This window comes from Hyperolius riggenbachi, chromosome 8, assembly GCF_040937935.1.
Source record: "Hyperolius riggenbachi isolate aHypRig1 chromosome 8, aHypRig1.pri, whole genome shotgun sequence".
Classification (NCBI taxonomy): Eukaryota; Metazoa; Chordata; class Amphibia; order Anura; family Hyperoliidae; genus Hyperolius; species Hyperolius riggenbachi.
Window position 1 is genome coordinate 159,271,745 of NC_090653.1, and position 26,358 is coordinate 159,298,102.

Genomic DNA, 26,358 nt, shown 5'->3' on the forward strand with positions numbered 1-26,358 from the left:
ACTGATAGAGAATCCAAGGACCGAAAAGACACAAAAGAGAAAGACAAAGAGAATTACTCACACTTTTCTTGTTGCAAGCAATTTGCAACCACCACCAATAAAGGTGTATAGTGAAATTCCCGTCATCGCTCGGGTCTCACCAATCCCGCTCCGAAAGGGGGACTAAACTAAAATAACAGCTTCCAAAAGTGGTTTGAACGATAAACACTGGAAAGTGGAGACTCCCAAAAGTATATAAGAAAACATGCCAAGTCTTATGGGTTCTTGTACGGGTTCACTTGGAGCTGGCGACTTTTTTTTGCCATAAAAATTTTGAATTACAAAGAGAGAGGTAATTAATTTACTGTGTCTCCTATTTAAACTGATTTTTTTATATACCGTATTTTCCGCCGTATAAGACGCTCCAGTATATAAGATGCACCTAGGTTTAGAGGCAAAAACCAGGAAAAAAATATATACTAAACCTGGTGTGTCCATGTTCCAGGAGTGTCTTGTAGATTTGTGTGTCCCAGCTCCCCCTGTGTGGTCCACTCTCCCCCGGTGTAATTAGCTGAGTAGTGGCATGTCTTACCTAATCCAGCGGCTTCTGCTGGGATCAAAGACCTCTCTTCTCTCCCACACTGCTCCTCTAGTGACGGCTTCTGCTGATCACGTCATCAGTAGAAGACATCACTATGGGGAGCCGCGAGAGAGAAGAGAGGTCTGCAATCCTCGAGGGAGCTGCTGGATTAGGTAAGACCTGCCACTACACTGCTAATTACACAGGGTGAGCCAGGGATACACACGGGGGAGCTAATGCCGGGAATGCCCCATGTGGTGGCGGGTTGGCAATTCATATAAGCGGTTGTTCGTAAGTTGGGGATTTCCTGCATTCACCATTTAAGATGCAAGGATTTTTTCTCCCCATTTTTTGGGAGAAAAGGTGCATCTTATATGGTGGCAAATACGGTACTTTTGGGCACCTCCACCCAGCGCATACATGGTAAAATGGCGCTGGGAAATTTGGGCACAGAGTGAAGCCGATAAATGGCTCACTCTGCTCCTTCAGAAGTCCTGGCGGCATTAATTGCGGTTCCTCCTCCAGACCCGCCTTGTACTCAGGGGTAAAGACGTAATTCAGTTGCCAGCTATTTCTGGGGGTCAAATTACCCTGTTTTTAAAGTAATTTGGGTTTCATCTTGTGACAGCACCCAAATCACAGTCTGAGCGCCACCATAGCCGTGATTCACATTACGGCCTATGGTGGCGCATGGTGCAACCAAATTTCCAGTGCCGTTTTGCTCTGTTTTGCCACCAAGCACCATTTGGCAGCACAGGTGGAGGTAAGTGTGGGTGCGCAAACTTACTTACCTGTCAGATTACTGTAGCAGTATGTAGGAGCATAAAATGGTACCATGTATACCATTGTCTGTATTATGTACCCCATGTTTGTTTCTAACTTTGTACAGCGCCACTGAATATGTTGGCGCTTTATAAATCAATAATAACCTAGACCATGGCATTCATAGCTGCATGCAGTTTACTTTACTTCAAATTGAATTAGTTGAACCCTCATAAGAATGTGACACAATTTAATTGAACAGACAAGCTGGAAGTGGCAAAATAGAAGCGCGGTGGGAGAAAGTGCATTAGATGGAACTCCATGACTTCCAGCTCCTAAATCCAGCGATAGCCATCTGACAAGGTAATGTGCAACATAATTTCTTCTTCTCTGTTGTCAGTTCAGAGTAGAAGAGTCTGTGACAGACTGGTGACTGATCATCGCTATTATCATTTTGTTAATAGTCAATTGTCAATTTGCTTGCCTACTGATCAAATTGGCTTTCCTGTTTTCAAAGCAGTGAATGCTAATGCAAATAAATAGACTTTGGCCCACAATGAGGAGATATTAATGGTGATAATGATGACAATCTCCTAGCACCTGGAGAGACAGAGGCATTTGGCTTGGACCCAGACTTGTACTAGTTTTTACTCCTTTGATTGCCTGATGAAGTGGGATATAACCTGCGAAACGCGCTGCATTGTGGAGTACTTCAATAAACTGTATCTTTGTTGAAACTTTAATCAACACAGTCTGTGCTTTACTTGTTGGGGAGGTAAGCCCAGCACTGTTGCCCTTTTTAACAGTTTTTTTAATATTTATACTCTATGCTGGCGCCTCTGTTTACGCTTCTCTTCATATTGCCTGGAGAGACAGAGTATTTCTACTAAAGCCATTGAAACTATAAACGTGTAGTCTTCTGAGGTGGCTGGCTTCTACACAAGTAAATGCTTCTGCTAAACAAAAAACACACATAAATTACTTACAGTACTTCCCCAATGCATGAATAGATGAGTCCAGGCTTAGCCCCTTCTCTGCCAGCCAAAAAAGATATACATGTACAACACTATAAAAATATGAATAGAAACATTTAACATACATACTCGACTATAAGTCTAGAAATTTAGGTGTGACTTACTAAATAAAAGTATAGGGGTTGACTTGCACACGAGTCGGACCTAAATTTCTGACTCATAGCCAAGGGGGCGCTCCTCTCGCTCAACCTTTGCAGAGCAAGCCTCAGCAGCCAGCAAGCTTTATAACCCTCCTCCCACTGTCACCTTTATAACCTTCAGCTTTATAACCCTTCTTCCATTGTAACCTTTTGCTTGGAAAACACTATTCTGCATAGCTTACTTTTGATGAGAAGGTTTTAGAGGCAGCCATTACCAACCAATGGCTATAACACTGAGCACATTGAGTAACGTGTGTTCTGTTAGTGACATTCCCATTTGCACTAATTTACCCAGTAGTGGTAACACTTTCTTGATAAAGGAAATGCCAAGAAAATACTGGTCCCCAAATTCAGCTGTTAACTCCTCTTGGTCCCCAAGTACAGCCATTAACTTTGCTGGGTAGACTTGTACTTGAGTCAAGAAAAAAATGCAGGCTTAAGAGGGTCAAATTTTGGGGTAGACTTATACACGAGGTCAACTTATATTCAAGGATATGCAGCAAGTACAAAATATCTACGGGGTACTAGATGGGCCTAAAGATCAGAAAAGGTCATGAGGTCGTGATCACTGAAGGCACTCTTTTTTAACAGGTAAATGTTATTGTATTTTTTGTTTGCATACAAAATACAACATAAAGAATGAACATTTCAACATATCAAAACACAAACTTATTGGTAAGTCAGTACACTCCTAAGAAGGGAAGAGTAGAAAAAGAGTAGAGGCTCCCCTCAAGTGAGGACACCAGAGGAAGCAGAGAAGAAAGAAGAAAAGAAGAAGAAAATATCAGAGTCTTTGTTACATGTGATACATATTATAACATAGTTATCTTACAGCCAGCCTCAGAGCTATACATCTCATGTCATGGAATATTCTTACATATTAAATAAAGGAGCTTCATTCACCTGTTAAATCAAAATCCCTGGTGATGTGTTTGAAATGCCAACATGTACAATATTAAAGAATTTCTTATACATAAAAAACAACTTTCTAGGTACCTGCATATAGATCCTATCCATCCACTAGTGGGAGCTTATTCGGCACATATCTATGTATATTGGCAAGGAGATCAATCCATTAGAAATTAGTTCCCTTTACAAAACAGGCATGCGTAGAATAAAATATACACCATAATACCTCACCCAATATATATTGTTTAGATATCAGTCAGTACTGTCCTACAATATTTGTAGCACCACCCGGACCAGATATAGTCGAACTTATTAGGGCAATTGCAGCTTTTATAAGTCATTTTACATAGAGGGAGGAGTTTGTTAACTGCATTGATCCATTCTGCTTTAGTGGGTACAGTAGTCTGGTTCCAATGAGATAGAATTATCTTTCTAGCAATATGGCAAAGTGTAAAAACCATTGCCTGTTTATGTTTGCCATAACTGTCTTTTTTAAATATACCCAGCATGGCCATTTTCGGCTCAAACTTAAAAGGTGTGTCTAGTACAGTTTCTATAGTCTTTTTAATCCGATCCCAGTATCTGGCTAATGCTGGACAAGTCCAGAACATATGGAGAAAGTTTCCTTCTGCCGCCCCACATCTAGTACAAATGTTAGAATGGGAACGATTAATTTTGTGCAGTCTGCTAGGGGTAAAATATACCCTATGTAGGTACTTCAGTTGAACCAATCTGTCCCTGGACGAGATCAAGATCCCCGCTCCCTTGCCAACCGCCTCCTCCCATTCTTCTTCCTCTATTTCTCCCAGGTCATTGACCCATTGTCTGTAAATGTTGTTAGTATTGTGACGTAGTTGAAGGAGGAGCTCCGCGTAGATAGCTAATAGTGGCTTAGTCAGTCTTTCTACTATAAGAAGAGATTCAAGTGGGTCAGACTTCAGCCGCAGTCTTTCCCTACCAAATTGTGAACTATATGCATGTGACAGCTGTAAAAATCTAAAGCGCATGTGGTTAGGAAGACTATACAATTGTTGCAGATCCGAGAAAGGCAATAAAGTCCCATTTGGGGCTATATCCTTTAACATTTTTATATCATATCTGGCCCAGAGTGCCAGGTCCAGAATGGTAGAAAACTGGGGAATGTTAGGATTTCCCCATAATGGTGTGTATGGGGACCACCTAAGTAACATGTTGAATTTGTTATGGAGATATTGCCAAGCACGGATTCTGGTTTTCATACCTGTTGTGATAGCAGGAGAGGACCAGGGACCTCGAATTGGTAAGTTAAGGAGAGCTTCATACGAACCCATGATGGCTGCCTCTGCCACTATGGCTGGATTGTTTTCATCCCTAGAGAACCACCAACGAATGGTAACTAGTATTGAAGCCAGAAAATAGTAGTAAAAGTTGGGCATAGATAGACCTCCTTCTGTAGTTGGTAGTTCTAAAGTGCTAAGCAATAAACACGGGAGTTTATTGGACCAGATAAATAGGAGCAGAATTTTATTTATTTCAGTAAAGTATTTTTTAGGTATCCACACTGGTGAATTACAAAAAATGTACTGTAAATTTAGGCAATAGCATCATTTTTAAAGCATTAACTCTCCCTATCAGGGTTAAGGATAGATTCTGCCAGGCACTGCATTTATCTTTCACTTTTTTAATAATGGGGATAAAGTTATTGGTCAAAAACATTTTAAGGTCTTTTTTTGTATTACTAGTCCAAGATACGTGAATTTATTGGACCACTGTAGAGCTAGACCAGGATTATTATTAAGTGAAGAGTTATCATCTAATGGGAATAGAATGGACTTTGTTTTATTTATTTTCAAACCTGACCAGCGACCACAATAGTCAACTGTTTCCAGAGCTGCGGCAAGAGAAGGACCCGAATCTGCTAAGTATAGGAGAACGTCATCTGCGTAGAGTGAGATTTTTTCCTCTAACCTCCCCAATTTCAATCCCACAATATTACTAGAATGCCTAAACATAATTGCCAGCGGCTCGATAGCCAGGGCAAATAGACTCGGCGAAAGGGGGCACCCCTGTCTAGTACCTCTAGTCAGTTGAAAGGCTACTGAAGGCACTCTTACTAGTTAGTAAATTATAGCTAAACACATTCTTGTTCCACTAATTACCTTAATTCAAAAACACATTGGCCCTTGTCTAATTAACTTTTCTCCTGTTTTGTCACAGGAGATATTTTTCATGTTAGATTAAAAAAAAAAAGTAATATCAAACGTATTTTATTTCTTGCTTGGTGAGAGCTTTATACTATTAGTAAGATTTGAAAATATCGCCTTGGAGAAAACTCAAGAGGAAAGTTAATGACCTATTGTTATAAAAGTGAACTAGTTCCAACAGATACAATATGTACATTACATGCATCATCAATACATTGGAATTTAGAATATGTTGTGGGAGCAAAATTTTACATAACACGTAATATATCTTATTCATCTTCCTTAATTAAAAAAAAAAATATATATATTTTTGTATTATTATTATTATGATACAGCAAAAGAGGGCGTATATATTATTTTACAGCAGCAGAGCACCAGTGACTGCCATGTGCCCTTCTGACATGACTGCACAGCTGTCAGTTTGCTGGTGAGATGGGTGTCAAGGTCTTGCCCTCCTGTCCTGTGCTGTCAGGATCTTCAGTCACAACGCAGAATGGTTCACTGTAATTGGGCTTCATCCTCTCCACAGCTTCCTTTGAAACTCCAACCCACTCCTGCCAGATAAATAAAAGACTTACACCAATTGATCACTTTTTTCATAATTTTCAGATAGGTATCATGAAATCTAATTTTGAGGTTAATCCATCAGACTTCTTTGGTTTGGTTCCATTAACACCTATATTGAACTGCTATTTTAAGGATTTTGCTTCAATTCTATATAATTATAGCCATGGTGCTGCATTCTCCTGTGTACGTGCGCTGTGCCTGGTGTGCATGTGCAGCACGCAGATGGATTTCAGAGAGCAGAGAAAGGCAGGCACAGGGGGTGCGAGTGTGATGCGCGCTAGCGCCATTGTGGCAGTGCGTGCTTTGCAGGGGGGGGGGGGGAGTTTTGTTGTGGCCAAGGCCTAGCGCCCTTTTTTTTCTTAACGGACCGGCCTTTTAATTAGTTTACTATAATCATGTGCATAACACATTTGAGTAATTAGTCCTGGTCCCTTGGAGTTTACTATAAAGGGATTCTGCTGTACCTCTAGAAAGACTATCCTCTTTGTGCCCCCTGGCCCAACTGACAGCTTGCTGTGACCTCCTCTATTTACAGATTGGAGCAGGGGTGCTTGCCTGATGGCGGTAAATGCAGAGAGACTGGATTACACCAAACACTCTCATAACCTATCATATGCACTCCACCAGGCATATGGATCTTCCTAAGGAGCCCTGATGTCTACCAGTGGTGGGGACAGAGTACTTTAATAGATGAGGCTATGTTACCCCTCAGTTTTGGAGCCACTCCCCTCTAGTGATGGGCACAGGGTTCTTTAGAGGCAAGGAACCATGCTCATTTTTTTCTACCTTCCACAGCATCACACATATCAGCATAAAGGAAAGCTTCTAAAGTTATGGCTGCCAAGCAAAATACTGTAGTTCAGCAGTCAGCAGCACATAGTGAGTAGTACTTACTCAAAATGCACCACATCGCACTGGAGGTAAAGCAAGTGCTATATTTTTTCCTGCCGTAAGCTGCTTGTACACATGCCAAGTTTTTGCATGAACCCCATAGTTCCTTAGCTTCTCCCATATCTAATATACTCAATTTCCCTCAGAATGCAATCTGTGAATTGTATTACCTGAAAGTCGTTTCCATAGGTGGTAAAAAGAGTCTCAAACTTTTTCCCAGGGTTTGGAATTTGAGGGACAAGAATAACCCATATTCTAGTTAAAGAAAAACAAGACAATAATTAGAAAAAAAAAACGGAAGTCAGTAGTGATTGAGTTACTTAAACGTTGAATGAAAACAGATAGAGATAAAAGTTTAAACTGTTTCTCCAGGCAACAAATACTGTATGTAGAGAAAAAAAAACAGATACTTCACACCCCACTAATCCCAATTCTCCTCTTCTTTACTGTGCAAATGTCCTTTCCCCCTGCCACTTTAAGGTTTTCAGCAGTTGGTCCAATCTACTCCCTTGCTTTTAGTCATTGGAACAATTAGAGAGTTCAGACCCTGGCAATGAAAGTTTTTCTTATTTACAGCAGTAAGGGCCCTTTTCCACTTGCAGCGATTGCAATGTTGAATCACAAATCGCTAGCGATTTTTAAATCGCTAGGATTTGCTAAATATAATAGGAATTGTGGTAGGTAATTTCCACTACCGCGATTAGACTTTAGCTAAAGCGTGATCGCGGCTCAGAGCGATTTTTACCGCGATTTTGCTATGGAGTGCATTGCATAGCAAAATTACAATCGCTCCAAAAAATTTGCAACTTGCTGAATTGCAATCGCTAGCGCTTAGCGCAAACGGGCCCTAAGGGCTCGTTTCTACTTGCAATCGCTAGCATTTGCGTTAAAGGCTAGCGATTGCGAGTCAGCAAGTTGTAAAATTTTTTTGCAGATTGCAATTTTGCTATACAATGCACTGCATAGCAAAATCGCAGTAAAAAATAGCTCCGAGCCACGATCGCACTTTAGCAAAAATCGAATCGCTGTAGTGGAAATTACCTACCGCGATTCCTATGTTATTTAGCAAACCCTAGTGATTTAAAAAAAATTGCTAGCAATTTGCGATTTTGCGATTCAGCATCGCAATCGCCGGAAGTGGAAAAGGGCCCTCAGTCCAATCTGTTCCACAGCTTACATTCATGGAAATTGTGAGTTGAGACCCTGGCAATGAAAGTTGCTTTTTTAGCATGCACATGTTACCAGAGGGGGTGGAACATGGTGATTGTTTGGGAGGATGCCATCTGCCACTAAACCACCTGTATCCCTCTCAAATTTACTGGTGACCGAGCCTGGGCCTTTCCTTATTTAGTACAATCTGGGTGATGTATATACGTGTATTGTGCGCTGTTACCAGAATCAGTAGCAGTACCAGAATCATAATTCATCACACTAGCACTTTGCTAATGGAAATGTTATTGCTGATACATTGTTATTAGTGGTTTGTTTTACACAGGAATGTTGCACGGTTGTGATTTTTTTCACCTTACTGATTTAGTACTTTATTCATGATTATAGTTTCACTGTGATTAGCTCATAGCACTTTATTTGCACATCATGAACTGGAATTACATACACTTTGTTGCACAGAATTGAATACTATTTAATAGCATACATGATTTTGGACCAGAGGCAATATTAATGAACAGAGCTGCTCAAATCCGCAACCAGGAGACATCTGGATAGTTCTTTCCGGATATCTCCCAGTTACCTGTGCGGGGTGGGCGGGGGTTAGGGGGGGTCAATCTTACCTGTCTGGCGTCTTCTTCGTCCGTCCCTCGGCGCCTCCCATGATGTGGTCCAAGTGGCGGTCATGTGGTTACAAACACTTCCTCCTTCCGGGTTGCAGGAGGAAGTTTTTGTAATCACGTGACGCTCGTGGAGGCGCTGAGGGACGGACAAAGAAGACGTCAGACAGGTAAGATTGACCCCCTCTCCCCCTCGCCCACTCCACACAGGTTTACTGGGAGATATCGGATAGCAACTATCCGGATGTCTCCCGATTCCGGATTTGAGCAGCACTGTTAATGAATGCTAAATGATTTATGATAATCAATTGGTCATTTGAGAGGTGTGAACGTTTTAATTGTATTTAAATTGTTTAGAATCTTGTTCAGATATTTTTTTGATACCATTAAGATCAATTATTCTTAAATTGAGTAGTGCTGTTTCCATGGGCAATGCTCCTTTTCAGTTAGTAAACTGGTTAAAACTATAGTTAAATCTGGCCAAAATCTTTTCCCCCCCCCTACACTGAAATGCATTAACCCCTTAACAACTGCAAAGGACATGCAGTGTAAGCCCAAAATAGACGTGCATTGCTAACCTTTTAGTGTATGATGTACACCCTAAATTCTCACTGTTCTTGCTTTCTGGAGTCAAAATCAGGGTGCTGATAGCAACCTGGGCCCCAGCTGTTCTGTCAGGAGCCAATCAGAGTGCTCCAGCTGCCACTGAAAGAGGAACTAACGTATTCCCTTAGTGGCGACTTCCCCCTCCTAGGGGAAGAATTCGCTCTTTAAGCATTCAGACAACAATAAAAGCCTAAAAAAGAAATTTCAAAATACTGCATTTATGTTGTTCATTCTCATGATAGATGTTATGGCAAAAGATACTCACCTCTCTTGTCCAATCACGGCAATAAATATTACCACCAACAGTAGAGTCAACCCAACAGTGAAACCTATTTGCATAAACTTTGATGGTTGATTTGGTGATGGCTGGTCATCTGAAAACAGACAAACAAGCTTTAGTAAATAACATTATGGACAACATTTAAAAACTGTGAAGAAGATGTTAGATTGTCCTTTTGTTTTAAGTAAACACATTTTTTAAAACATAGATACACATTTGGGGGAGGGATTACTATGGTTAACAAGGAATAAGTCAACACATGACATAGGGGTAATATTTAACTCCCCTCTCTTTTTCATTCCTCACATTCACTCCCTAACTAGAGATGGCCTGAACCTCCGATTTTCGTTTCGCAAACCGCGAACACAAACTTCCGCAAAAGTTTGGTTCGCGAACCGCAATAGACTTCAATGGGGAGGCGAACTTTGAAAACTAGAATCACTTATGCTGGCCACAAAAGTGATGGAAAAGATGTTTCAAGAGGTCTAACATCTGAGTTTTTGCATGGATGAGTGGGATAGGCTCCAAAAGTCCCGGGGAAAAATCTGTATTTGACGCAAAGCAGCGTTTAAAGGGCAGAAATCACATTGAATGCTAAATTGCAGGCCTAAAGTGCTTTAAAACATCCTGCATGTGTATTCATCAATCAGGGAGTGCAATTAGAGTACTGCTTCACACTAACACACCAAACTCACTGTGTAATGCACCGCAAACAGCTGTTTGCATAGTGACGGCCGTGCTGGACTGGTGCGCACCATGACGAGTGCAGGTGATGGCGGCTTTCAAGCCCATATGGTCGAGGGGCTGAGGTAGCTGAATGACAGTGACTGTCCAGCTGATCAAATTTGTCCACAATGAAGCAATGACTTTATTATCGTGGGTGTGCCCCGCCCCCCCTCCCACGACACACTCATATAGCCGGCGGTCATTGCTTGCATTGTGATACGCAAGCCCCTTCACCGCGGCAAGGTAATGATCATGAAGGGGAATTGGCACATGTACATGCCTTTTGTTTTGTTGTTGCAGCTGCAGTGCACAAGAAAAATGGATTCGGATGCGCTAGAGCCTATATAATGAATTACTGACCCCTAAGGGGAGCCACTCTCTGTCACACTAGTCACAAGACAAAAAAGACTTGCAGAGGCTGTCTTCAAAACAGTATCAAAATTTATTGAACATCTTAGACAACCCCTATAACTATACCCTTCTCCCAATGTGTCAAAATAGCGCTGCAATTATCAAATAGTTCAAAACTGCACCAAGAAACTGAAACAGTTGTAGTTCGATCTTGGTAGATAGTCTCTTATGTATGCGCTTTTCTATGGGGTGTAGCAAATCCCTTCTGCAAAGTCTCTTTGTGTAGATAGCGCTCCACAATGTTGGTTGATTAGGAAATATGAAAAGTCCCCTTTAGGACCGCACTCACCTTTAGGACCGCACTGACCTGGATAACGGACGGACAGCCCCATTAGCGGACACCGAGCGGAGCGGACCACCTCTATAGGCCTTACCCGGGAGGCACGGGGGAGAGCCCGTTATTAACTCTAAACGCTTGTACCTATTCCATGCTTGTGAGTATGTTTTAAAGAATAAATGTTATATTTTTTTACGGAATTACGCTATGGTCCATTTTATCCTTTGTGAGGTACTTTGAAAATCCGTATCCCACATGAGGAATGCAGAGGCCTAACCAGAAGTGAAGATACCTAACTACACTGGGGACGCTATCATCCTGACCTGGATAACGGACGGACAGCCCCATTAACTTCCACTTGGAGGATTGCTGAAACGCTGATGACCAGTCTAACAGTGGTCCATCCAAGAGGGTGAGTGCGGTCCTAAAGGGGACTTTTCATATTTCCTAATCAACCAACATTGTGGAGCGCTATCTATACCTTTCTCCCCCCTTAAAAAACACGGCCGTGTTTATACTGGTCAGCTGACTTGACACACTCTCATCCACAGCACTCATTAAGCAATATCATACAAAAAGATGACACTCCCTATATCAAATAGGATTTCAATATCAACTTAAATCCTTAAGTTGTTTGCTAAACTTAGGTGCTGATTAATAACAACATAGAGCATTAATCTTGTCACTTAATTGTAACAGGTCCCCAGCTTGAGTATAGGAGGCGGAGGAAAAATGGAGGGACTTATTATAGCAGCTTTAAAGTTCAGAGGTGGTTTGATTGATGTCCATCACATGCATGCATTGGTACTGAGACAGTCATTGCACCAGCCATCCGGCTTGATAACTATTTGATGTTCAGATTTAAGCAACCTTGTAACTTCAATTATGCCAATATACGCCACATGCACTGAAATCCACTGATATACCAGTATTCTTGGAGCCAAGCATAAGCGCAGCTAGTTCTAGTGGTGTCAACTACCACAACTCCAAAACACCGATAAAGTCCATAGCCACATCTAGCATGCCATGCAAAGCGATCATACGAGTGCAGGAATACAGCATTGCCCAGCGGGCTCTCACCACTGCTATCTGGACGGTCTCCGTCTGCCTCGTTGTCCTGCCTATGATCACAGCTCCAAGTTCTGCTGCTTTACACTTCCCCAAGCCGGGGCACTCCGCTGCAGCAAATCCAGACGGTGTTTCAGCGTGCGCCGATGAACGGCGTTCCGGTCAGCTGATCGTGATGGCCGTGTCACGTGGCTAGTTTCGCTTGGCTATCTCCAAGCTTTCTCAAACAATGGTCAGGATTGGCTACTGCCTCTTTCAATATATAGTCACGTGTATCGTGCTTGTCCAATTAAACAATAGACCTAATCTACCTGGTATCAAATGATGCATTTTTTAACCTATCGCTGCTTCCTTCACTACTGCTCAACTTTTTAACTGTTTAGAAACCAACTGTCATTACAGCCAAGCTGTAGCACAACAACAGTAGATCAATTCTCATAGCTAACATGCTTCATAACACACATGGCTCTTGCATACTCAAATAGGCAGGGAGCCCAGTCACGGCCGTGTTTTTTTAAGGGAGGAGAAGGGTATAGTTATAGGGGTTGTCTTAGATGTGCAATACATTTTGATACTGTTTTGAAGACACCCTCTTCAAGTCTTTTTTGTCTTGCAGCTCCAGTGCAGCCAGAAAAATTAGGCAGGCATGTACACACACCAGAAAAATTCAGGAATCCACCTGGATTCCTGGACCCTGTTGGCGGTGGCGGAGAAGGCAGTCAACCGGCCTGCGGGCAGAGATGCTGTGTGGGGAGCGACTTAGTCTTGGGGCAGGCAGTCACACGGCGTGCAGGCAGAGATGCTGTGTGTGGGGACTGATTTAGTCTTCGGGCAGGCCTGAGCGTGCTTTGCAGACCAGGCATCTGTGGTCCGATGGACCCTTGACCCAACGCTGCGTGCCCAAGATGTCACCACTTGCCTTTCAACATCACAGTACAGTTTAGGCATCACCTTTTTTTGAGAAAAAATTGCGGCCTTGTATCTTTCACTGCGGTGTGTGGCTTTGCTTTTGTGTGCTGCTTTTCCTCAGGTGGTCATCCCATTGCAGTTTGTGCTTTGTAATCATGTGCCTTCGTAAGGTAGTTGTCCCTACGCGGGACTTGGTCTTTCCACGGCTCAATTTTCGGTGGCAGAGAATACAGATGGCACTGCTCTCATCTGAGGCAGACACACAAAAAAATGTCCACACCGCTGAGCCCTGGGGTGATGGCACTTTGGTGGTGGTGGCGGCCGACTGAGTGTTAAGTGGGGTGCCAGAATCAGAGCAGTAGGAGGAAGACGTGTCACGCTTCCGTGCGGAAGCTGAGAAAGATGAAGTGTTCTGTGTTAAATAGTCAACTACTTCCTGACAATATTGGGGGTTGATGGCACGTGCCTTCTTCTGAACACTGTACTTTGGTCGAGGGCCGCACGAAGTCATGACAGCGCGACTTCGAACAGACCTGCCAGGTGGCCTGCCTCTGCCTTTTGTTTTGTCCATATTGGGGGGGATGAAGTGAAAGGTATGCACTGACTTGACTAACACAATGTGCAGTCACACAGGTGCAGTTAACAGGTATGCACGGAGTGGTATATCACACTGCGTGCACTCACGTAGTTAGGGGATGCACTGAACACAACCGGTAGGTATATGCAGTGATGGGTATTACAAATGTGCACCTGTCACACACACGTACCGTGAACAGGTATAGTGACTGGTGATATTAAATATCACACTGCGTGCGCTCACGTAGGTAGGTGGGTGCACTGAAGTGATCAACAGGTAGGTATATGCAGTGATGGGTATTACAATGAGCACCTATCACACGCAAACAGGTACCGGACAGGCACAGTGACACTGCGTGCACTCACGTAGGTAGGTGGGTGCACTGTGAACAACAGGTAGGTATATGCAGTGATAGGTATTACGATGTGTACCTGTCAAACACACACAGGTACCGGACAGGCACAGTGACACTGCGTGCGCTCACGTAGGTAGGTGGGTGCACTGTGAACAACAGGTAGGTATATGCAGTGATGAGTATTATAATGTGCACCTGTCACACACAGACAGGTACCGGACAGGCACAGCGACACTGCGTGCGCTCACGTAGGTAGGTGGGTGCGCTGAAGTGAACAACAGGTAGGTATATGCAGTGATGGGTATTGTAATGTGCACCTGGCACAGTAGTAATTATACCACCAAGGGGCCAAAGGCCAGCTGCGACTGACTGACAGGGCTGTATATAATGCAAGTGTGCCACACACACACACACAAAAAAAAATAGATCACAAGAACAAGATTAGCTCTCGAAAGAGCTGTCGAGGGGTGCTTTTTTAGCAATAAGAATCAGCAAGGAGCAAGCTAAGAAGCCTACAAGAGCCTAACTAAGCTTTCCCTATAGGTCTCTGCACAGCAGCTCTCCTTTCTCTAATCACTGCAGTTACACGAGTGAGTCCAATGCCTGATGCTGCCTGCCTTTGATAAGGGGAGATGGGGCTCCAAGAGGGAGTGTAGCCTGATTGGCTACAATGTGCCTGCTGACTGTGATGTAGAGGGTCAAAGTTGACTGTAATGATGCACTATGGGAGGCGAATCGAACTTCCGGAAAAGTTTGCGGTTCTCCGCGAACGCGAACCACAAAAGTTTGCCGGGAACCGTTTTCCGGCGAACTGCTCAGGCCATCTCTATCCCTAACCAGCTCCTGCAATCTCGAACGCAAAAATACACACTCTTATAATATCTCGCCTGGACTGTTGTAACATACCACTTTGTGGACTACCAACTAACAGACTGGCACCGATCCAATCTGTACTGAATTCGGCTGCTCATCTCATTCATCTTTCTTCTCGCTCCTCCTCTGCTGCTCCTCTCTGTCAAGCTCTTTATTGGCTACCAATTAACCAGAGGATTCAGTTCAAACTCTTAACCCTAACCTACAACCCAATCGCAATCTCAGATCTACATACACATGACCTTCTTTTGTCCTCCTCTAGAATAACCTCCTTTGGAATGCCATTCTACAACACATCTGTCCCTCTCCAACCTTTGATATCTTTAAACGCTCATTCATAACTCACTTTTTCCTCCAAGCATATTCTCCACCTTGCAGCATCCCCCTTTGACCTAAGGCTAAGTTGCACTCCTACTAGATATCCTAAAAACACACTGCCTTAGGTATGTTTATTGTATACTACCCCACCTCTTTTTTGCCCCTATTATTTTTAGATTGTAAGCTCTCAAGGGCAGGGCTCTCTCACCCTTTTGTGTCTTGAAATTTGTTATACATTTTATTCATCATGTTACCTTTGTCACTGTATTTGTATCAGTTCTGTATTTTGTATGTTGGTGTATACATATACATTGTGTACCCCATGTTTGTTTCTTACTTTGTACAGCGCCACAGAATATGCTGGCACTTTATAAATCAATAATAATAATAACATTACAGAGTCTAAGAGAAGCCATGTAGCTGATTTATCAAGACAGGTTCAAAGGAAACTGGAGCAAAAGTTGAGTAGTTGCCCAGAAAAAACGACAATGCAGTTCCAGTTGTTACATGGAACAAGGATTATGGTTGGTTGCTCTGGCAAGTACTGCCCATTTGCTCCAGTTTTATTGGCATCTGACTTGATAAATAAGCCCCAGTGAATTATAATTTGTCTGTTTTCTCTTTTCTCAGACCACCAGAAATGCACTCACCCCTAGACCCGACACTGCATGTATGTCAGATTAAAATGTCTGAGAACCAAAATGTCACAGTAGGTCCTGGCGATACAACATCTAAACAAGATTAGGCAGATTTTTTACTTTTTTTTTTACTTTTTGGGGCTACATCACAAAGTAAAAAATGTATTTGAGGGTGAAATAAAAAGTGTGTGTGTTTTTGGAGCTGTTGGACACTAGTCTTTGTTTGTACTCACCGCAGTTGGTGGCATTTCTGGCCCAAGTGACCCCATCACTCCATTCACTCCACATTAGGGTATTGGAACAGATACTGCTCATTTTGCTACTTGCATAAAAAGTATAATTCTGGCAACGATCAAAACTAGGCAAGGAAAATAAGGTAGCCGTAGCTTCTTTCTCCTGTGGGACAGGAGGAAGAAGGTTTTCAATACACATAAAAACATTGTATGGTACATTGTAACCTAGTGAAGACCTTATGTCAGTTCATTAAGGCATGATTTAACATTAAACATTCATGTGCCTGCTAGTGCACTGAGCCTAAGTATGCATACATACTGGACTAAAGTATCTTTGTTTACAGCCTTCTTGCCCTCAACTTTATTCTACAGTGGGCAAGGAAGTAGTCAATCTTGGCATTCTTTTTTCACCTTGCCAGCGTCTCCTCCACATGATTATGCTTACAGCCAGCACCCTCCCTCACTTGATGCTTCTCTTGCATTGGTGCAGAGGGCTGGGAAGAAGTGCCTATCAGCTTGGCAATTTCAGCTATTCCCTTTGTTAGCCACTCACTCAGTATATCATTATGCATATGTGTATATTTTACTTGATTTAATAGTGTATTCCCAGCTCTATCCAGAGGTGCACCTGCCATGAGGTAAGGTAAGACAGTGGCAGTATCACAAGCAGTAATCACGTAAGAAGAGGGTAATAAAAGTCTGAAATGAAAATGCCTTTCAAGCCAAAATAATGAACTGTATTTAACTTCCTTGGTGTCCCTTAAAACTACTTGCTCTCTCACGGGGCGAGTTTCTACATCCCTGAAAACTGCACTTGAGCTCCAAGGGACATAGATACTCATCCCTTCCTGTTTATGAGCCACATGTGCCCATGGTGTCACGTGGTAGTGCACAGATTGGTAAATGGGAACATTTGTTCCCAAAGTGTGTATTGTATAATGATTACTGTTGCAACAAGCAACAGTGATCATTCCCTAAAGCTGTCACTTCCTCCTGGGCTGCAATGCAGTTGGAACTGCATTCTAACCAGACAGCAGACTGTGTGGTGACATCTAGTGGGCAATAAAATATTACAAGAAAAAATAATACTAATTACATTTTCTATACGTATATTAGGCCCATTTAAGCCCTTCTGCCCCCCCCCCTCCCTCTGCCCCCTTATAACATACTTATAAAAAAAAAAGTGATGGAATTTAAAAAACAAAGCATAAAATTGTTACGTAAAGGAGATGGCTTTTTAAGCCTGTACTGTATGCCATGAGGGTATGTTACTGTTATGTTTGCAAATAAGGGCATGTAATTATTGATAGAGTACAATGAGAAAACCAAGAACCCAAAATGGAAAAAATACACCTTTATTTCCAACTAAAATATTGGTGCAATACATTGTACTAGAATCATAATTTAAACATTTTCTAATAACCGAGACAAATGGGCAAATAAAAGAATGGGTGTTCTCTACAGTAGCACACTCATTTTAAAACTATAATGCCTAAAAACGGAGAAGTAATTATTTTTTTTCTTATTCTCTTTAACTTCCCTGCCGGTTATCCCGAGCTCAGCTCGGGGTAACCTGCCGCGGAGGATTCCTCAGGCCCTGCTGGGCCGATTTGCATATTTTTTTTTTTGTTACACGCAGCTAGCACTTTGCTAGCTGCGTGTAACTTACGATCGCCGCCGCTCCGCGCCGATTCGCCGCAACCCACCACATCAGAGGGTGGCCCCCCCCCCCCGAGACCCGTGCGCTGCCTGGCCAATCAGTGCCAGGCAGCGTCGAGGGGTGGTTCGGGACTCCCTCTGACGTCACGACGTCGATGACGTCATCGCGCCCGTCGCCATGGCGACGGGGGAAGCCCTCCTGGAAATCCCATTCAGAACGGGATTTCCGGATGGGTATATGCGCCGGCGGCGATCGGCGCATTCGGGGGGACGCCGCAGGGAGGGGGGAAGCATGTAGCTAGTGCTAGGCTAGCTACATGCTAAAAAAAAAAATAATGCCAAAAAACACCCTCCCTGCCGTGCGCAGCAATTTTTTATAACGGCAGGGAGGTTAAAATGCACATAAAATAATTCTTAGCACGGTGTGATAAGTAGTGATAGAGGTATTGTCGAATGAATGGAAGCAGAACTGAAAGGTGAAAATTGTTCTGTTTTTAAGGGGGAAAAACCCTGAGAGGGGAAGTAGTTAAAGTGGATTTGAAGCCAGTTTATTTATTTCATTCCCTATGAGAACACAGTTAATGACTTGCATAAAAATCAGTGTTTACATGTAAAAATGTATTCTTACCTTTAAGAATTCCAATTTGACAGCTTTGGCCCTGCCTCCATTATCTCTTGAAAGCATGGAAATGTACTACATTAAATCATGCTAACACAGTTGTGAGTGAAGAGTGATTTTATTACAATGTGGGTTGTATAAATGTAGACAGACAACGCATTGCAGAAGCCTGTGAAGGCTTCTGCAAGGCCATGCATGTAACAACCAAAAGCCAAAGATGTCATTGGGAAGATCCAAGGACTCTGTTGACCAAAAGGAGGATCTTTATCTTCAATGGCATGTTTCCTCCCCTGCAGGGCCTGTTCTAGCTCTAATGGGGCCCCGGGGCAAAAGTAACCTGGGGGCCCCTTGACTTCCCCCTTCCTGACCACGGATGCCCCACCCCTCATCAGATTGAATTGCCAGCTGTGCTCCCCAGTCTTAGGTAGTCTCGTCAAGAGTATAGATGGCCAGACGTGTCCCCCATGATTAGGTAGCCCCCAGTATAGATAGCTAGATGTTCCCCCCATAAATAGGTAGCCTCCCCCCTCCAGTAGAGGTAGCCAGATGTGCCCCCACATGATTATTGTAGCCCCTCCTTCCCCCAATATAGATAGCTAGATGTGTCCCCCAGGATGAAGTTGCCCCCCTCCCCCCCAATATGCAGTACGGTGGGCAGCGCAGCAGAAGGGCCCTGAGGGTACTACTCACCTGTCAGCGATGCATAGTCAAGAAGTCCAAAAAGTCTGCTCTGCTTCACACAGTCACAGCATCTCCTCTCTGACTCCTCCAGCGGTGCAGTACTGAGAGGAGACGCTGTGACTGAATGAAGTGAGTAGTATCCTCGGGGCTCTTCTGTTGTGCTGCCCACCACACAGCATATTTGGGGGAGAGCATGCGGTGAGCTCCTGCCTCCTTTCCCTGCCTGCCGCTGCCTAACCACCTTCACCCGCACAACACATGCTGCATACCAGGCTGCGGCTGACCAAATTAATTTGCCTGGGGGGCCCCTATGAACTCTGTGGCCTGGGGGCAATTGCCCCCTTTGCCTGCATTGTAGCGCCGGCCCTGCTCCCCTGTGGCCAGAGTGAACTCATCCCCAGCCCATCAGTAAAAAGGGTTTGTCATCGGACTACATTTTCAATTTAAACATTTTTTACTTTTTGATGAACCATTACTATTCGTATTACTTCATATTACTTCTTATTATTTCATACTGTTCAGTTGAACAGTATGATTATTTTATTTTTTATGATTTCACTATAGTGCTATTTAAGCTTAGTGATAGGAGATAAGATTATAATAGATTACTATAAATAAATGGAATGTCATTTGATACAGGGCTGTGGTTTTGGAGTCAAATCATTTTTGGGGTACCTGGAGTTGTGAAAAATGCACTGACTGACTCCTAATAAATTTACACTTCTATTTCGTAAATAACAGACACACATAACTAACATATACAGTAACAGCAATGCTTAGACCACAAAAATGAAAGAAACCAATTTAAAAAAAAGTTACTTGTGCTACTGCAATAAAGCAGTCAACATATTTTTTAAATCAGCTATACGTACCTGATATGGACACAGGAATCTTTTATAGCTAATAAATAACATCTCTGCAGTAAGAATAAAGCCTGATGTGTAGTTGTGTCACTACCAGGTATAGTCAATGAGATGCAAGTAATTCTGCTTTGATGCAGGTTTATGCAAATATTGTATGCATGTTGTGTGCACTTCCTTTGCTCATAAAAAAAAATAATAATTTGATACGTTGTTAAATTTGAGGTTGGTGACTGCAAATTAAAGGTAACCTGAACTGAGTAAAATTATTTAAAATAAACACATGATGTAGCTGCAAATGAATATTACATACTTACCTCACCGTCAGTTCCTATCAGAAGCTCACCATTTTCTTCATACAGTGATCCCTTCCAGTTCTGACAAGATTTTGTCAGAACTGAAATATACCAGTTGCTGTCAGTTGTATATCAGCTGCTGTCAGTTACAACTGAATGTGCAAGGTAATGTCCATGTTTCCCTATGGCTCAAGGGGGCGATATAACAGTTTAACAGTGTGCTGCCAAGGAAGCTGGTATGGGTAATGGCCATTTTCAATTTTTCATTGTCCAGGAGCTTTTTGTTCCCAAAAGCAGGTGTCATCTTAATATAGCTTTAATATTCCTAAGCTTTGACAGTAATGAAATGCCTTTTATGTTATATACCAACTGTACATAACATAAATTAACAAGATTGTCATATGCAATTTAGAGGAGTGGGAGTCAAGGAGTTGGTGGAATCATAAATTGAGGAGTCAGATAATTTTTGTACTGATTTCATCGTCCTGATTTGATATATACTCTGGTGCCCATATGCAATTAACTATTTCACCTGAATTTTGTCCTGAGAGATAATTTTATATCTTCTACTGTATTTAAAGTGGTCTGGAACTCTTAATAAAAATGTGTATTTCTACTTTTTTTATTCATAGTTATCTGATTTGCTTTTGCGTGCAAATAATATTGTCTGTCTACAAATTACGAGTTTCCAAAGTGTAGGTTTTTTTTGCCCTGAAAGCTACAATTGCATTTTATTCTAACTGCTTTTTATTATGTATTAAAATCTGTTAATGAGTTATTCTGAGCTGTGTGTGTGCCTGAAGCAGAGACAGCTTCTCAGAAAGTGTTTTTACTTGTTACACACACATTTATCGACATTGGAATGTAAACAAAGATACTGTTATCTCCAGTTTGGATGCAGATTTGACGCTAATTAGCAGGACAAAGTGCTTTGTTTAACCATTTCAGTTATGTTCTGCTAAAAAAAATAATTCTGGGATAGTAGGTTTAAAGCTGTGAGGAATAACTTATCGCTAAGTAGAAATGCTGACTTTCAGACCACTTTAAAATTACTTTTCAGCACTTTGCAACTGAAAAAGTACCAAAAAGTGGGTGAAAAGGTACTATCAAAAGTATTTTACATATTTTCTTGCTTGCTGGTGGTTTAAAATGCATTTTTATTGACATTTTGAAAATGTCACCTAGGAGAAAACTAAGGAGAAAAATGTTACATAGTTACATAGTTATGGTTGAAAAAAGACATACGTCCATCGAGTTCAACCAGTACAAAGTACACTCCAGCCTGCTCCCTCACATATCCCTATTGATCCAGAGGAAGGCGAAAAAATCCTTACAAGGCATGGTCCAATTAGCCCCAAAAGGGAAAAATTCCTTCCTGACTCCAGATGGCAGTCAGATAAAAATCCCTGGATCAACATCATTAGGCATTACCTAGTAATTGTAGCCATGGATGTCTTTCAACGCAAGGAAAGCATCTAAGCCCCCTTTAAATGCAGGTATAGAGTTTGCCATAACGACTTCCTGTGGCAATGCATTCCACATCTTAATCACTCTTACTGTAAAGAACCCTTTCTTAAATAAATGGCTAAAACATTTTTCCTCCATGCGCAGATCATGTCCTCTAGTCCTTTGAGAAGGCCTAGGGACAAAAAGCTCATCCGCCAAGCTATTATATTGCCCTTTGATGTATTTATACATGTTAATTAGATCTCCTCTAAGGCATCTTTTCTTTAGACTAAATAAACTCAGTTTATCTAACCTTTCTTGGTAAGCGAGACCTTCCATCCCACGTATCAATTTTGTTGCTCGTCTCTGCACCTGCTCTAAAACTGCAATATCTTTTTTGTAATGTGGTGCCTGTTATAATTTAAGTAGGCCTCAGTTATTTGGACTGAGTTAGTCAAAAAGGCTTGAGGAGCAGACCTGCCCTTTAAGGGGATTTTCTCTTAGAGAGAAAATCTGCAGTTCTGTCAGCAGAACTAGAACATACCAAGAAGCTGTTCTATGGACAAGGCCACCGATCTCCCTGACCTGGGCATGTACCGCCACTAGAACAATAAACATCAACCATGTTTAGTAAATATCCACATTCCTGTATGTATGTCAAATGCCTCATCGAATATTAATCGAGTAGGTGTGTATGATGACACCACGAGTGGGTCCACCAATAGTCTGATCTAGGGGATGGCGAAGATGATGTCATATTTAACTCTTTCCTAGTCAGTATTAAAACCTGAGTGAGCTATGGGAGCTCACTCTGCTTCTTACTTTCGCACTAGCTCGCAAGGCTGACTGGGACCTCTAAGTATGTTCATTCCTTTCTGTAATCTGATATAATGTATGCTGTACATAGGTAGTCTAGTGTAACTTAGGTTAGAAAGAAGGTACCTGATTGACTTCAGCAGGAAGTCTAATCAAGAAGCTTGTAACGCAACATGAAGATTGGCGTGGCTAGGATATGATGAACTCTATATCTGTATTTCTGTTTTCTGAATAAACTCCGTAAACATTGAAGAAGCCTGAGAAAAGTCTATCTCCTGCTTGCTGTGTTGAGAGTCAAGTTATCTCACAATCTGTGAGACGCAACTATAAGAAGTTGATGGTGTCGAAGCAAGGTGATTTAGAACAGAATCTAACAATGGTGCCGATTAAACCCTCCGCCGCCTAGCAATACAAGCAGACAAGGGCCAGGGGCCGAAGTTTTCAAGATATTGCACAGCAAAACAAGCGGAATAGACGCGGACTGGAAAAGCTTATCAACCTGATAAGTGGTGTGGGGAGTGTGCAGGAGCCAAGCACACGGGCTGCAATTCGAGGAATCAGCGGCGAAACTCTTGGACGTTACACTGCATGTGCACTGCAGTTGTTAAAAAGCCTACACAGGATCGGACGGAACCCTCTGTGGCCAGCTGGCAACGTGCTGCAAGAGATCGATCCGCTAGGGGGGATGTGGGAGCCCCCCCCCCCCCCAGACGTTCCGGAGTCCAATCTGAGTTTCGCGGAGAACAGTTGCGGAAAGCTGATGAATTGCGAAGAGTCCGCAGATCAGGCATGTATGATTTACGTTGTTATATGGCGTTATCTGTGTTGTATTTGGTGTTATAACAAGGAGAGGATAATGTGTTAATATGTACATTCTGTGTTAATTGCAGCGTGGAGGCTGCGTGCTTCATTTTTTTTTCCTTTCGTTTTCTTTTTTCTCTGGTTTTTGTTTTTGTTTTTCTCTCCCTGTCCGGAGACCGGGAAGGATGCCAGATGTGGGGGGGGGGGGGGGGGTCCCCCACGGCAGAGGGAAACCAACAGTGTTTCAGTCTGTTAGTAGTGGATGGGGGGGAGAGGGAAGTAAGAGACGGGTAGACAGAAGAGGGAGTGTGAGACAGTTGTGAGCCGTGAGGTTTAGAAGAATGTTTTTTTCTTCGGGGAGCTGGGGAGACAGGAATGCACCGCCATGCCTCTGGGTCGCTGTAAAAGTAAGTTATAGCTACAGCTGAGATAATGGGTGAAGTGCCACTGTACTCTGGCTCGTTCTTTCCGTTTGTGAGATGTTCTGCAAGTTTCTCTCGTTCCAGTCAGAGCTGCTAAAATGTTTCTAAATGTCTGCATATGTGTAATGTATGTCTGTGTTAATCAGATAGTTGTGGAGAGAGAGAGCTTCCCACGTCCCTGGGTGATACTACAATGTATAGTATTTAGAATTGCAGCTGGGACGGGGTTTTGCTTAGGTTTTTGCGAGAATCCAAGAGAGTGTAGGTAGCGGCATGCTGACTCTCTGCAATATGTATCGATGCTGTGTGTAACTATGCATAAAATGTTTGTTCTGTTTGAGTTTGTTTTTTCTCCTAAGGTTTATAGGATCGAGAGGTTGCTATGGGAGCAGCCATCTTAGCTGGCAGTCCAGGACTCAAAATGGCGGCAGTGGAGAGGGCCCGCCCCCGAGAGTCATGGCTCCCACACGTCATGGCAGGGGGGAGGAGGGGCTGGGGGATCCACGTCACGTCAGGCTGTGCTCGCGGCTCCGGGCAGAACAGCTGAAAGGAAGGGGGGTAGAAATAATGAGACATTCTACTGAGTATCTCGGATCCCGAATATTTCCCCATAGCCTGGGTCCAGGGATAGGAATGCCAGGATACGTGCACCAAGCAGTTGCTGTGAGACTAGCATGGTCACGGATAGGAAATGTTTCCCAGCTAGGTGCAGGGAGACAAGGAACAGCGCAGATCAGGAAAGGGTCTGTACTGAGTTGCTTATGGGATTATACCTGTAAGTGGGGCACCTTAATGGGTGTTGCAGCATGAGTTCCCAATAGAGAAAAGGGGGAACAGTGCAGCAAGGGGGTGCCGGAGTTGGAAAAAAAGGGAGTTGATCAATCCAGGTATCTGTCGCCGCTGCTGCAGAGCGGTAACGTTTTTTTTTCAGTTTTTGTCGTGGACAGGCCTAGAGTTTGACTAAGAGGTCTAATGCTGGGCTGGGGCTGATTTTTTTGTGCAGTTTTTCCATCCACTGATTGGTCAAATATGTTTTTTTCCAGCTCCTATCAAGTGTAGCACAAAGAACAAGAACTGACAGCAGTTCATGGGGCAATTATACAAATGAAAGAATTGCCATTTACAGAGTGACAGTGTATCAGGACGGGTTTGCCATACGACTACCTACCAAGTGGGCATTCAGGGATCTGCATACAGGCATTTGATGCTGGAATGCTTAACCCTGCACCCTGTGTAGTTTCAGTGCAAAGTGCTCCTTCCTACAGGGAGGCAGCCATTTTTTTTGTGTAGTATGGGGGTAGTAGCACGGCAAACATTGGTCAGAGGGTACAATACACAGAACTTCTAGCAGAGCTGGTATCGCAATGAGGTTCTAGATAAGTAAATGCGATAATGAGTAAGAGCATTGCAGGCTCACCTGCAAAGCAACAACAGGTGTGGCATCCGTAATCTGTGCATGCGACGGCCGCGCATGGACAGATGGGGGGGATGTGGAGGGAGCTTGCAATGAGGTGAGAGCTTCCTAAGGTGAAGTCCACGGGAGCATATTTTATACAGGTAAGTACTCCGGATAGTACTTAGGTAGGGGAGAGAGGTTTAACTCCAATCTACCAAAAAGAGTAAACAGAGTTCATGAGAACCATAAAGCAACGAGATCAATTACGGCATATATTGATCAAGTTAAAGTGTACAGAGTACAAGCCGCAGGGCGAATCCCAAATCATTAATAAGAATTGATTTGTTTGTATTTCGATTTCAGGAGTTTGGCAATATGGACTCGAGACAGCTGCAGTGCTGGCAGCAAAGATGGAGATGTCAGTTGGATAAGCGAAAGGTTCCAGATGCCAATCTGAGGTTGGAGAACAGCGAGATTCCTGAAATTGTAAAGAGACTAAAACACGAGATTCCTGAAATTGTAAAGAGACTAAAACACGAGATTCCTGAAATTGGAAAGAGACTAAAACACGAGATTCCTGAAATCGGAAAACGTCTAAAGAAACTGACTAAGCAAAGCATAGTGCAAATTGCTAATGTTTTTCTTTCCCAAGGTGGTGCTTTTATAATGAAGAGTACCGTGCTGATGGTGATCCTAGGGTGCCATTTCGTCCTAGGAGAACGAAGAGAGGACATTTTCATGTATAATAAGGGGTTAATGAGAATGCAAGGCCCAAACATGTTAATGTTTGGTGACAAAGGTACTGATCCTTTCACACCTCCCTCCGCTTGGCACAGATGGACTAAGCGGGGAGGGAGGAAAAGAGCACTTGTGCCAGGAGAAAACAAATTTCATGGCACAATGTGGGTGAAAGGTCTGAAGGGTCAGGTGTGCGGGCAGTATGGATTGAACGGCAGGGTAAATCTGCTATTGAATGTCACACTCCCAGAATCGATGCACCGATCCAAAGTTTGGTTAAAAGGTACATTGCAGTACAATGGGTACATGCAAAAGGTGGAGTGTGTGATTCAGGGGTACCTTGTCTTGGTTATCCAGAGTGAGATGGTTCCAGATTGGAGAGGAACGAGCAGGAGGCGTCAATTCTCCTGCCGGAGAGACGCGGGGGACAACATCACACTCTGGAACTATCAACAGAGAGTGCCTCTGAAACAACTATACACACGTAAAGGCTGGAAAGCAGAGGGGTGGTGGTTCTCGAA

General features: G+C 43.0%; 1 protein-coding gene across 4 annotated transcripts in view; it reads right to left on the reverse strand.

Annotated features, from left to right (window-relative positions):
* Positions 1-774: 774 nt before the first annotated feature.
* IL2RG (interleukin 2 receptor subunit gamma) overlaps positions 775-26,358 on the reverse strand; it is a 92,002-nt gene continuing 66,418 nt past the window's right edge. For all 4 annotated transcript variants that reach the window (XM_068247611.1, XM_068247614.1, XM_068247612.1 and 1 more), the window contains exons 5-8: positions 16,104-16,266; positions 9,704-9,812; positions 7,216-7,300; positions 775-6,141 (exon numbers count right to left, since the gene is read on the reverse strand). In XM_068247611.1, coding sequence (XP_068103712.1) covers positions 6,004-6,141; positions 7,216-7,300; positions 9,704-9,812; positions 16,104-16,266 — 495 coding nt within the window. In that variant the 3' untranslated portion in view covers positions 775-6,003. The remainder of the gene's footprint in view (positions 6,142-7,215; positions 7,301-9,703; positions 9,813-16,103; positions 16,267-26,358) is intronic.